Consider the following 14213-nt stretch of genomic DNA (forward strand, 5'->3'; position numbering starts at 1 on the left):
CAGGTTTGTTACATATGTATACTTGTGCCATGTTGGTGTGCTGCACCCATCAACTCGTCAGCACCCATCAATTCGTCATTTATATCAGGTATAACTCCCATTGCCATCCCTCCCCCCTCCCCCCTCCCCATGATAGGCCCTGATGTGTGATGTTCCCCTTCCCGAGTCCAAGTGATCTCATTGTTCAATTCCCACCTATGAGTGAGAACATGCGGTGTTTGGTTTTCTGTTCTTGTGATAGTTTGCTAAGAATGATGGTTTCCAGCTGCATCCATGTCCCTACAAAGGACACAAACTCATCCTTTTTTATGGCTGCATAATATTCCATGGTGTATATGTGCCACATTTTCTTAATCCAGTCTGTCACAGATGGACATTTGGGTTGATTCCAAGTATTTGCTATTGTGAATAGTGCCGCAATAAACATACGTGTGCATGTGTCTTTATAGCAGCATGATTTTCTACTCTCTATTTTTATGAGTTCAACTGTTTTAGAGTCCACATGTAAATGAGATTATGCAGTATTTGTCTTTCTGTGCCTGGCTTATTTCACTTAGCATAACGTTCTCTAGACCCATCCATGTTGTTGAAAATGACAAAATTTCCTTTTTTTTTTTTTCTTAAGGCTAATTGGTATTCCATTATGCATGGAATACAATATGTACCACACTTTTTTATCCATTCATCTTTTAATGGACACTTTATAAGGTTGATTCCATATCGTGACTATTGTGAATAATACTACAATGAACCTGGAAGTGCAGCTATTGCGTTGACATATTGATTGCGCTTCCTTGGGTCATATACCCAGAAGTGAGATTGCTGGATAATATGGTAATTATGTTTTTAGTTTTTTGAGGAATCTCCATACTGTTTTCCAAAATGATTGTACTAATTTTACATTCCCACTAGCGTGTATGAGGGTTCCCTTTTCTCCACATCCTCACCAACACGTATCTTTCATCATAATAATAGCCATTCTAACAGATGTGAGGTGATATCTCATTGTGGTTTTACTTTACATTTCCCTGATGATTGGTGATGTTGAGCATTTTTTCATATATCTATTGGCCATTTGTATGTGTCTTGTTTTGAGAAATGTCTATTCAGGTCTTCTGCCCATTTTTAAACAGGGTTGTTTTCTTGATGGTTACTTTGAGTTCCTTCTATATTTGGGATATTAGCCCCTTATGAAATGTATGATTTGTAAATATTTTCTCCCATTCTATGAGTTATCCTTTCACTCTGTTGTTTCCTTTATTGTACAAAAGCTTTTTAGTTTGATGGAGTCCTGTTTGTCTATTTTTGCTATTGTTGCCTGTCCTTTAGGGGTCATATTCAAAAAACCATTGCCTGGACCAATGTTGTGGAGTTTTCCCCTATATTTTCTTATAGTAGTTGTGTAGTTTCAGGCCTTATGTTTATGCTTTAATTCATTTTGAGTTGATTACTGTATATGGGGTGACATAAGGGTTCAATTTCATTTTTCTGCATTTGGATAGCCAGCTTTCCCAATGCTATTTATTAAAAAGACTATCATTTCCCCATTGTGTGTTCTTAGCACCTTTGCTGAAAGTCGATTGACCATAAAATTGCAATTTATTTCTGGGCTCAATATCCTATTCCATTGGTAAATGTGTCTGTTTCTATGCCAGTACTATGCTGTTTAAATTACTACCGTTTTGTAATATATTTTGAAACCAGGCATTTTGTAATGCCTTCAGCTTTGTTTCTCCTGCTAAAGATTGCTTTGACTATTCAAGGACTTTTGTAGTTCCACATGAATTTGAGGATTGTTTTTTCTATTTCTGTTAAGAATAACATTAGAATTTTGATAGAAATTGCACTGAATTTCTAGTTTGCTTTGAGTAGTATGAACATTTTAGCAATATTAATTCTTCCAATCCTTGAGCATGGAATATCTTCCCACTTCCCATTTATTTATTGTATCTTAAATTTCTTTCTTTCTTTCTTTTTCTTTTTCTTTTTTTTTTTTTTTTTTTGAGACAGAATTTTGCTCTTGTTGCCCAGGCTGGAGTGCAATGACATGATCTCGGCTCTCCGCAACCTCTGCCTCCCAGGTTCAAGCAATTCTCCTGCCTCAGCCTCCCGAGTAGCTGGGATTACAGGTGTGCGCCACCACGCCCGGCTAATTTTGTGTTTTTAGTACAGTCGGGGTTTTTCCATGTCGTTCAGGCTGGTCTCAAACTCCTGACCTTAGGTGATCCTGACCTCAGCCTCCCAAAGTGCTGGGATTACAGGCATGAGCCACTGCGCCTGGCCTATTTTGTCTTCAGTTTCTTCCATCAATGTTTTATAGTTTCTTCCATCAATGTTTTAATAGTTTTCAGCATATAACATTTCAACTCCTTGGTTAAATTTACTCCTAAGTATGTTTTAAATGCTATTGTAAATAGAATTGTTTTCCTAATTTCTTTTTCAAATAGTTGTAAGTGTATAAAAACACTACTGACTTTTGTATGTTGACTGTGTGTCCTACAACTTTACTGAATTCATATATCAGTTCTAATAGTTTTTTGATGGAGTCTTTCTTTTCTCTCTCTCTCTCTTTTTCTTTTTCTTTTTTTCTTTTTTTTTGAGATGGATTCTTGCTCTGTCGCCCAGGCTGGAGTGCAGTGGTGCAGTCTCGGCTCACTGCAAGCTCCGCCTCCTGGGTTCAAGTGATTCTCCTGCCTCAGCCTCCTGAGTAGCTGGGATTACTGGCACATGCCACCACACCCAGATACTTTTTGTATTTTTAGTAGAGACAGGGTTTCACCATGTTGGTCATGCTGGTCTCGAACTCCTGATCTCATGATCCACTCACCTTGGCCTCCCAAAGTGCTGGGATTATAGGCATGAACCACCGTGCCCAACCTTTTTTTTGAGATGAGATCTTGCTCTGTCACCCAGGTTGGAGTGAAGTGGTGTGATCATAGCTTACTGCAGCCTCAAACTCCCAGCTCAAGTGATTCTCTTGCTTCAGCCTTCCAAGTAACTGGGACTATAAGCACATGGCACCACACCTGGTTAATTTCTATTTTTGGTTTTTGTAGAGATGGGGTCTTGCCATGTTGTCCAGGCTGGTGTTGAACTCCTGGATTCACACAATCCTCCCATCTCAACCTCCCAAAGTATAGGCATGAGCCACCACACCTGGCCAAGACTTTCTGTATGATCATGTCATCAACAAACAAAGGCAATTTTACTTCTTCCTTCTCTTATTTGGAGGCCTTGTATTTATTTTTCTTGCCTAATTGCTCTGGCTAGGATTTTCAGCACTATATTGACTGGAAATGGTGAAAGTGGGTACCCTTGTCTTTTTCTGATCTTAGCAGAATTGCCTTTAAATTTTCACCCAGTTGAGTATGGTGTTAGCTGTAGTCTTGCCATATATGGCCTATTTGTGTTGAGGAACATTCCTTCTATATGTAATTTGTTGAGAATGTTTGTCATGAAAGGATGTTGAATTCTGTTAAATGCTTTTCCTGCATCTATTGAAATGATCATACGGTTTCCTTGGTGCTGATGAATTTCACCCTCACCCACACCCTTTATGAAGAGGTTCCTCATTTCAAGGTTGACTGGAGTTAGATGTGTAATTAGCACCATTATCTGATTAAATGAATGCTATCCCTCTGTTTAATAATTGCAGTCCCTCAGGAGGAATGAACCTGACTTTTGATTAGTATCCTACCTTTATAATTGATCTCAAAGTGCACTTCTTCTTCTTTTTTTTTTTTTTCCTTTCTTGTACTTAGATTTGTTTGTCTTTATACCATTGCTTCTCATCTTGTGGTCTGGAAGTAAGCCCATCATGCATGCCCATTATGTCAATTACTGGGGTAACAGTAAAACCTTGCTCCAAGGGGGAGAAACCTGCATCCAGACTTGCTACCCAGCAAGTCTGGCTTTAGCTATTCTAGGAGGCACCATCCACCTTGCCTTCTACATCATTGTATTCTATGTAAATGAATCTCCTGAAGGACAAGAAAATCGACAGTCAGCTTGTAAATTCACTGTGAATAAAATTAAAATAATAGAACCAAAAATAACTTTTCAAAAGACTATATATAAAGGAATAATATGTACACTAATAGACAAGAAATAAATTAGAAATCTTAGAAATAAGAAATATTGTCATTGCAATAAAAATCAAAAGGATTTCCAGACTGGAAAGAGTTGGATAGTATCTGAAAGATACTACTGAGGGATTCACCCTGAATGCAGCACCTAGAAATAAAAAGAAATATATAAGAAAACGCAAGTAAGAGAGATGAAAGAGAGTTTGAGGCTCCAAAATACTTCGGATAGGAGTTTCTGAAGAAGAGAATTAGATGGAATGGTGGAGAAGCAATATATGTGGAGACATTGATTGAGAATTTTCTAGATAGGAGACAAGGTCCTGAGTCATCCAATCAAAAGTACACAGCTGAAGGTAAATAAAGAAACCTACGCCCAGACACATGTAATGAAGTTGTAAAACATGAAGAAGAAAGAGAAAATCATGGCTGGGTGCATGGTTCACACCTGTAATCCCAGCACTTTGGGAGGCCAAGGGGGGACGATCCTTTAAGGCCAGGAGTTTGAGACCAGCCTGTCTCTACAATAAAATAAAATAATAAAATAAAATAAAATAAAATAAAAATAATGCTGGTTGTGGTGCTGCATGCTTGCTGTCCTAGCTACCTGGGCAGCTGAGATGGGAGGATAGTTTGAGCCCAAGAATTTGAGGCTGCAGTGAGCTGTGATCATACCACTGCACTCCAGCCTGGGCAACAGAGCAAGAACCTGTCTTTAAAAGAAAAAAAAATTGGCTGCAGTGGTACACACCAGTGATCCCAGCTATGCAGGAGGCTGAGGTGTGAAGATTGCTGGGTCCCAAGAGGTCAAGGCTACAGTAAGCGGTAATCACGCCACTTCGCTGCACTCCATCCAGCCTGAGTGACAGAGCAAGACTGTCAAAATAAATAAATAAATAATAATAATAGTAAATTTTAAAAAGAGAAGGAAATTCATGTTTATCATAAAATAATATCACCATCAAAGCAGTTAAGAGCAAGAATTAATATGTGAAGTTAGCCGTTATAGTGGATATATTTATGTATTTGCATGCTCTCAGATCCACATTTGGTAGAATACTTCAAAAATGCTATTTTCTGGCGGTGCGGTGGCTCACACCTGTAATCCCAGTACTTTGGGAGGCCAAGGCAGGCAGATCCCCTGAGGTCAGGAGTTTGAGACCAGCCTGGCCAACATGACGAAACCCCGTCTCTACTAAAAATACAAAAAAGCTGGGTGTGGTGGCACATGCCTGTAATCCCAGATACTCAGGAGTGAGGCAGGAGAATCACTTGAACCTAGGAATCGGAGGTTGAAGTGAGCTGAGATCGTGCCACTGGACTCCAGTTTGGGTGACAGAGTGAGACTCTATCTAAAAAAAAAAAAAAAAAAAAAAAAATGCCATTTTCATCATCAAACACTTATTTGTCCAGGATGCAGTATGACTATGTTCTTCTTCATTACGTTTTAGAATGAAGAAGCAGTACGACGTCTCATCTGGGAAAAGAATCTAAAGTTTGTGATGCTTCATAACCTGGAGCATTCAATGGGAATGCACTCATATGATCTGGGCATGAACCACCTGGGAGACATGGTAGGTACATTACAAGGAATCCCACTTTCATGTCTGGGTAAACATCATTTCCTTTCTGTCTCCGCAAAAGCAATTTGAAGGTAAACAACAATAACAAAGGAATGTATAGTACAAAGCTGGAAAGCAGTAGAATTTAAGGACGTAAGAACTTGTACAGAATTCCTTACTTAGTTCTACTTTGACTGCTTTGTTTCTTTAACAAATCACTTCTTTAAAGGAAATTTTAAACTCACAGACTACCATTTTTTTTAAAAAATAAATTCTAGAAAGTATTACCTAAAGACTATCGAAAGGCTTTTATAGAAATTTGCCATACTTATTTAAGTCTAGATTGACAATTTAGTATGATCCATCTGCTTTCTTAATGAGAGCATGTGGGTATTTAATCTCACAAATAATCCTCTATTGGTTTTCAGATTCTGTTCTGTCCTACAAAACTTTACCGCTGTTGCCAAAGTGAAGAAGGGAACGCCCTAGGTAGACTAAACTCCTTCTTAAATGCAGGAATCTTCTTTGTAATTCTTTCTCACATGAGAAACCCGTTTAGTCCACTTTTTAGACAGCCCTTTTATAAAATTCTGCCTTGCTTTGAAACAAAAATCTGCCTCCCTGTAACTTCTAGTTTTTACCATTCTCTTTTCCTCCTTCCCCATGAGGGTGCCTAACTGGGATGCTAGTGTGAAGTGTGAAACTAAACAAGTCCCGATAATTCACCCAACCAGATCCTAATGGAACCTCTGTTGGTCACAACTATTACTGGTTTTTCTCAGTTTTTTTATTCCATGTCAGTTTTAAAATATATTCACAGTAACAGTTTTTAGGATATTAGAAAGAAGAATAGGCTGGGCGCAGTGACTCACGCCTGTAATCCAGCACTTTGGGAGGCCGAGGTGGGTAGATCACGAGGTCAGGAGTTCAAGACCACCCTGACCAACATGGAGAAACCCCGTCTCTACTAAAAATACAAAATTAACTGGGTGCGGTGACTCACGACTGTAATCCCAGCACTTTGTGAGGCTAAGATGGGCAGATGACCTGAGGTCGGGAGTTTGAGACCAGCCTAACCAACATAGAGAAACCCCATCTCTACTAAAAATACAAAATTAGCTGGATGTGGTGGCACGTACCTGTAATCTCAGCTACTTGGGAGGCTGAGGCAGGAGAATCACTTGAACCAGGGAGGCAAAGGTTGCAGTGATCCGACGTCACGCCATTGCACTCCAGCCTGGACAACAAGAGTGAAACTCCATCTCAAAAAACAAAAAAAAGAAAAGAAAGAAGGATATAAGTGAAAGAGATATATGTATAGTCATGTGTCATATACATTTTGGCCACTGATGGACCACATATACCTTAGTGGTCCTTCAAGATTATAATGGAGCTGAAAAGTTCCTCTTGCCTAGCTAGTGATATTGTAGCCACCATAGCCATGTAGCATAATACACTACTCACTTGTCTGTGGTGATGCTGCTGTAAACAAACCTACTGCTCTGCCAGTGGTGTAAAAGTATAGCACATAAAATTTTGCACAGTACAAAATGTTTAATAATAATAAATGGCTATGTTACTGGTTTATGTATTTACTATACTATACTTTTAATTGTTATTTTAAAATGTACTCCTACTTATAGTTTTAAAAAGTTAACTGTAAAACAGCCTCAGGCAGGTCCTTCAGGAGGTATCCAGTAGAAAACATTGTTATCAGAGGAGATGACAGCTCCATGAGTGTTATCGCCCCTGAAGACCTTCCAGTGGGACAAGAGGTGGAGACGGAATGCAGTGATACTGATGATCCTGACCTTGTATAGGCCTAGGCTAATGTGTGTGTGTGTGTGTGTGTGTGTGTGTGTGTTTGTATTTTAGTTTTTAACAAAAAAGTGTAAAAACTTTTTTAAAAAAATTTTTATTATACTTTAAGTTCTAGGGTACATGTGCACAACGTGCAGGTTTGTTACATACGTATACATGTGCCATGTTGGTGTGCTGCACCCATTAACTCGTCATTTACATTAGGTATATCTCCTAATGCTACCCCTCCCCCTCCCCCCTCCCCACAATAGGACCTGGTGTGTGATGCTCCCCTTCCTGTGTCCAAGTGATCTCATTGTTCAATTCCCACCTATGAGTGAGAACATGCGGTATTTGGTTTTCTGTTCTTGCGATAGTTTGCTGAGAATGATGGTTTCCAGCTGCATCCATGTCCCTACAAAGGACACGAACTCATCCTTTTTTATGGCTGCATAGTATTCCATGGTGTATATGTGCCATGTTTTCTTAATCCAGTCTGTCACTGATGGACATTTGGGTTGATTCCAAGTCTTTGCTATTGTGAATAGTGCCACAATAAACATATGTGTGCATGTGTCTTTATAGCAGCATGACTTATAATCCTTTGGGTATATCCCCAGTAATGGGATGGCTGGGTCAAATGGTATTTCTAGTTCTAGATCCTTGAGAAATCGCCACACTGTTTTTTGCAATGGTTGAACTAGTTTACAGTCCCACCAACAGTGTAAAAGTGTTCCTATTTCTCCACATCCTCTCTAGCACCTGTTGTTTCCTGATTTTTTAATGATTGCCACTCTAACTGGTGTGAGATGGTATCTCATTGTGGTTTTGATTTGCATTTCTCTGATGGCGAGTGATGATGAGCATTTTTTCATGTATCTGTTGGCTGTATGAATGTCTTCTTTTGAGAAATGTCTGTTCATATCCTTTGCCCACTTTTTGATGGGGTTGTTTGTTTTTTTCTTGTAAATTTGATTGAGTTCTTTATAGGTTCTGGATATTAGCCTTTTGTCAGATGAGTAGTTTGCAAAAATTTTATCCTATTCTGTAGGTTGCTTGTTCACTCTGATGGTAGTTTCTTTTGCTGTGCAGAAGCTCTTTAGTTTAATTGGATCCCATTTGTCAATTTTGGCTTTTGTTGCCATTGCTTTTGGTGTTTTAGACATGAAGTCCTTGCCCATGCCTATGTCCTGAATGGTATTACCTAGGTTTTCTTCTAAGGTTTTTATGGTTTTAGGTCTAACATTTAAGTCTCTAATCCATCTTGAATTAATTTTCATATAAGGAGTAAGGAAAGGATCCAGTTTCAGCTTTCTACTTATGGCTAGCCAATTTTCCCAGCACCATTTATTAAATAGGGAATCCTTTCCCCATTTCTTGTTTTTGTCAGGTTTGTCAAAGATCAGATGACTGTAGATGTGTGGTATTATTTCTGAGGGCTCTTTCTGTTCCATTGGTCCATATCTCCGTTTTGGCACAAGTACCATGCTGTTTTGGTTACTGTAGCCTTGTAGTATAGTTTGAAGTCAGGTAGTGTGATGCCTCCAGCTTTGTTCTTTTGGCTTAGGATTGTCTTGGCAATGCAGGGTCTTTTTTGGTTCCATATGAACTTTAAAGCAGTTTTTTCCAATTCTGTGAAGACAGTCATTGGTAGCTTAATGGAGATGGCATTGAATCTGTAAATTACCTTGGACAGTATGGCCATTTTCACAATATTGATTCTTCCTATCCATGAACATGGTATGTTTTCCCATTTGTTTGTGTCCTCTTTTATTTCACTGAGCAGTGGTTTGTAGTTCTCCTTGAAGAGGTCCTTTACATCCCTTGTAAGTTGGATTCCTAGGTATTTTATTCTCTTTGAAGCAATTGTGAATGGGAGTTCATTCATGATTTGGCTCTGTTTGTCTGTTACTGGTGTATAAGAATGCTTGTGATTTTTGCACATTGATTTTGTATCCTGAGACTTTGCTGAAGTTGCTTATCAGCTTAAGGAGATTTTGGGCTGAGACAATGGGGTTTTCTAAATATACAATCATGTCATCCGCAAACAGGGACAATTTGACTTCTTCTTTTCCTAACTGAATACCCTTTATTTCTTTCTCTTGCCTGATTGCCCTGGCCAGAACTTCCAACACTATGTTGAATAGGAGTGGTGAGAGAGGGCATCCCTGTCTTGTGCCAGTTTTCAAAGGGAATGCTTCCAGTTTTTGCCCATTCAGTATGATATTGGCTGTGGGTTTGTCATAAATAGCTCTTATTATTTTGAGATACGTTCCATCAATACCGAATTTATTGAGAGTTTTTAGCATGAAGGGCTGTTGAATTTTGTCAAAGGCCTTTTCTGCATCTATTGAGATAATCAGGTGGTTTTTGTCTTTGGTTCTGTTTATATGCTGGATTACATTTATTGATTTGCGAATGTTGAACCAGCCTTGCATCCCAGGGATGAAGCCCACTTGATCATGGTGGATAAGCTTTTTGATGTGCTGCTGGATTCGGTTTGCCAGTATTTTATTGAGGATTTTTGCATCGATGTTCATTAGGGATATTGGTCTAAAATTCTCTTTTTTTGTTGTATCTCTGCCAGTCTTTGGTATCAGGATGATGTTGGCCTCATAAAATGAGTTAGGGAGGATTCCCTCTTTTTCTATTGATTGAAATAGTTTCAGAAGGAATGGTACCACCTCCTCCTTGTACCTCTGGTAGAATTTGGCTGTGAATCCATCTGGTCCTGGACTTTTTTTGGTTGGTAGGCTGTTAATTATTGCCTCAATTTCAGAGCCTGCTATTGGTCTATTCAGGGATTCAACTTACTTTAAAAGTAAAAACTTTTAAAAAATTAAAAATAGAAAAAGCTTATAGAAGAAGGCAATAAAGAAGAAAATATTTTCATACAGCTATACAATGTGTTTGTATTTTAAGGTGTTACTACAAAAGACAAAACATTTAAAAAATTAAAAGTTCATTAAGTAAAAAAGTTGCATTAAACTAAGGTTAATTTATTACTGAAGAAAGAAAAAATTTTTAACAAATTTAATGTAGCCTAAGTACACTGTGTTTATAAAGTCTACAGTAATGTCCTGGGCCTTCACATTCACTCTCTACTCACTCACTGACTCACCCAGAGCAACTCCAGGCCTTTCATAGTAAATGACCTATATAGAAGTACCATTTTTCCTTTTTTTTTTTTTTTTTTTTTGAGATAGAGTCTCACCCGTTGCCCAGGCTGGAGTGCAGTGGCACGATCTCGGCTCACTGTGACCTCTGCCTCCCAGGCTCAAGTGATTCTCCTGCCTCAGCCTCCTGAATAGCTGGGATTACAGGCATGCATCACCACGCCCAGCTAATTTCTGTATTTTTAGTATAGATGGGGTTTCATCACGTTGGCCAGGCTGGTCTCGAACTCCTGACCTCAGGTGATCTGCACAGCTCGGCCTCCCAAAGTGCTGGGATTGCAGGTGTGAGGCACTGTGCCCAGCCCCCATTTTTACTTTTTATACTGTATTTTCACTATATCTTTTCTATGTTTAGATATATTTAGATACACAAGTACTTCATATTGTTCTACAATTGCCTACAACCTTCAGTACAGTACCATGCTGTGCAGGTTTGTAGTCTAGGAGCAACGGGCCCTTCCATACAGCCTAGGTGTGTAGAAGCCGATATGCTCTAGGTTTGTGTAAGTAGACACTATGGTGTTTGCACAATGACAAAATCACCTAACGACGCATTTCTCAGAACATATTCCAAGCATTAAATGATGCCTGACTGTATATTTGCTTTGTAGACCAGTGAAGAAGTGATGTCTTTGATGAGTTCCCTGAGAGTTCCCAGCCAGTGGCAGAGAAATATCACATATAAGTCAAACTCTAATCAGATATTGCCGGATTCTGTGGACTGGAGAGAGAAAGGGTGTGTTACTGAAGTGAAATATCAAGTGAGTATTACCATCCCAATCCTCTGAACCCTAGGTAGAGCTCTTTAAATGCTTAGTCTAGCTACAGAATTTTACAGTGAATGTTACAGTCCCGCGTGTTACTTTCTAATTATTTTCATTATTCTTGTCTTCCCAACTAAATTATAAGTTCCTTAAGGGCAAGGATCACATATTATATTTTATTTATACAGTTGGCCCTCCATATCCACAGATTCCATATCTGCAGATTCCACCAACCGTGGATCAAAAATATCCAGAAAAAGGTGAAGATAAAAAAATAGGCCAGGCGCTCACGCCCATAATACCATTACTTTGGGAGGCTGAGGTGGGCAGGTCACCTGAGGCCAGGAGTTCGAGACCAGCCTGGCCAACATGATGAAACATCATCTCCACTAAAAATACAAAAATTAACTGGGCCCAGTGGCACACGCCTGTAATCCCAGTTACTCAGGAGGGTGAGGCAGGAGAATCACTTGAACCTGGGAGGCAGAGGTTGCGGTGAGCTGAGATCGCACCACTGCACTCCAGCCTGAGCTACAAAGCGAGACTCCATCTCAAAAAAAAATAAAAGTTAGTAAAGTATATGGGAAGACGGGGCATAATGGCTTATGCCTGCAATCCCAGCACTTTTCCAGGTCAAGGGAGGAAGATCACTTGAGGTCGGAGTTCAAGACCAGCTTGGCCAACATGGTGAAGTTCCGTCTCTACTGAAAATACAAAAATTAGCCTAGCATGGTGGCAGGCGCCTGTAATCCCAGCTACTCGGGAGGGTGAGGCAGGGGAATCACTTGAACCTGGGACGCAGAGGTTGCAGTGAGCTGAGATCTTGCCACTGCACTCCAGCCTGGGCCATAGAGTGAGATCCTGTCTTTAAAAAAAAAAAAAAAAAAAAAAAGCACATATAGGAGGATGTGTAAATTATATGCAAATACTCAGTCATTTATATAAGGAACTTGAAAATTCTTGACTTTTGGTATGCTCAGAGGTCCTGGAACCAATCCCTTGCGGATACTAAGGGACAACTGGATTCTCCACAACGTTGTTTTTTGTTGTTGTTTGTTTTTTTGTTTTTGAGACAGAGTCTCCCTCTGTTTTGCCCAGGCTGGACTGCAGTGGTGCATTCCAGGCTCACTGCAACCTCTGCCTCTTGGGCTCAAGTGATCCTCCCACCTCAGCCTACATAGTGACTGTAGGCACATACCACCACACCCCACTTTTTTTTTTTCCTTTGTATTTTAGTAGAGATGGGTTTTGCCATGTTGCCCAAGCTGGTCTCAAGCTTCTGAGCTCAAGTGATCCTCCCACTTCCGTCTCCCAAAGTACTGGGATTATAGTCATGAGCCCTTGTGGTCAGCCTCCACAGTGCTTTTCTAAGTGATCATAGAACCACCTACTTAGACAAACACTGAACTAAGCAAATAGGTGTTTAACACAGACTTTCATTGCTCATGCTACGCATTGACTGCACTAAACTCTCCAGTAAGCCAATTGCTTGAGAAGCAGTGTTGCGTGAGAGAGCCCTGGTGATCAGGAAGTTTCTCCATTTCACTTGTGAATTTCAAAGTTGAGGGAGAAGAAAGAACTAGAGCTAGAGTGATCTATAAATTGTGCCACTCAAGTTAATTCATGGTTAGTTTTGCATCGTTAGAAAATGAAATATGTGCCTTGTAAAATTGTTGTTCCCATGCTGTTGTATTTTCCTTTAGTTTGCTTGTTTTAAAAAATTGCAAAAATCCTAAATTAGTTAGAGGTAAAACACATGTATCACCATAGAGGTCAGGGTAAGTGAGAGGAATCAGAGCATTCTGAGCAGCTACCCCAGCTTGTGATCAATGAAGAAAGTAAAAATTTATTAGGAAGTAAATGATGGCCAGGCACAGTGGCTCATGTCTGTGATTCCAGTGCTTTGGGAGGCAGACACAGGAGGATCGCTTGAGACCAGGAGTTAGAAACCAACCTAGGCAATATTGTGAGGCCCTGTCTCTACAAAAAATAAAAATAAAAATTAGTCAGGCATGGTGCACTCCTGTAGTCCCAGCTACTTGAGGGGCTGAGATGGAAGGATTGCTTGAGCCTGGGAGGTTGAGGCTACAGTGAGCCATGATCGCACCACTGCACTTCAGTCTGAGTGACAGAGGGAAACCCTGTCTCAAAACAAAACAAAACAAAGAAGTAAATGGTACTGCTAATCTCTTATTCTTTTCCACCTACATATTTTTCTTTCAACTAGTTTTGGATTTCTTACCCGAGGTTCTCTAAAACAACAGCTTTAGAAGACGCAATAAACCACATATTTAGATGTTAACTCTGAGTAAATTAATGAACTCCTTTCTCTGGGTGCTTGCATTTTAATGAACAATTTTGCTTCAATCAAAAGCAATGTCAATTTCCTTCCTTTGGGTGGAGAGCAAAGTGGGAGGAGGGGAGGAGAGAGAAAGAGAACAATTATGATGGGGCTCTGGACACCCTGCCCCTTTTAAAACTAAATCAGCTTTGCCTTTTTTTGTTTGTTTATGCCTCCTTGTAAAATATTTTTTGATCAAAAAAATTCTGAAGATAACAAAGGTTTGAAAAATGCCAACCTAGGATTAAATTTCTTATGTTTCAGGCATCATTTGACAGGAGAAAGGGTATTTTAGGTCAAGGAAATCATCCTAGCTTCTCTCAAAATCTCATTACTGCAGGCAACTATCTCCCTTACTTATGGGTGAAAATAGGTGCAATTTGGTACATGCTCAGTGAGTACTGTTTCTTAGTATATTTGAATATGGTCATTATGCTCTGAGCTTGGTTGACCGCAAATCTCTATCAAGGTTGGACCTTGCCTAGATA

General features: G+C 39.6%; 1 protein-coding gene across 3 annotated transcripts in view; it reads left to right on the top strand.

Annotated features, from left to right (window-relative positions):
* The window catches only part of CTSS (cathepsin S), a 40541-nt gene that overhangs the window by 3021 nt on the left and 23307 nt on the right, over nt 1-14213 (top strand). For all 3 annotated transcript variants that reach the window (XM_033197139.1, XM_033197138.1, XM_033197140.1), the window contains exons 3-4: nt 5534-5656; nt 11232-11381. In XM_033197139.1, the coding sequence (XP_033053030.1) occupies nt 5534-5656; nt 11232-11381 (273 nt within the window). The remainder of the gene's footprint in view (nt 1-5533; nt 5657-11231; nt 11382-14213) is intronic.

Source organism: Trachypithecus francoisi, unplaced genomic scaffold (genome assembly GCF_009764315.1).
Source record: "Trachypithecus francoisi isolate TF-2019V2 unplaced genomic scaffold, Tfra_2.0 Lachesis_group5, whole genome shotgun sequence".
In the NCBI taxonomy this organism is placed as follows: domain Eukaryota; kingdom Metazoa; phylum Chordata; class Mammalia; order Primates; family Cercopithecidae; genus Trachypithecus; species Trachypithecus francoisi.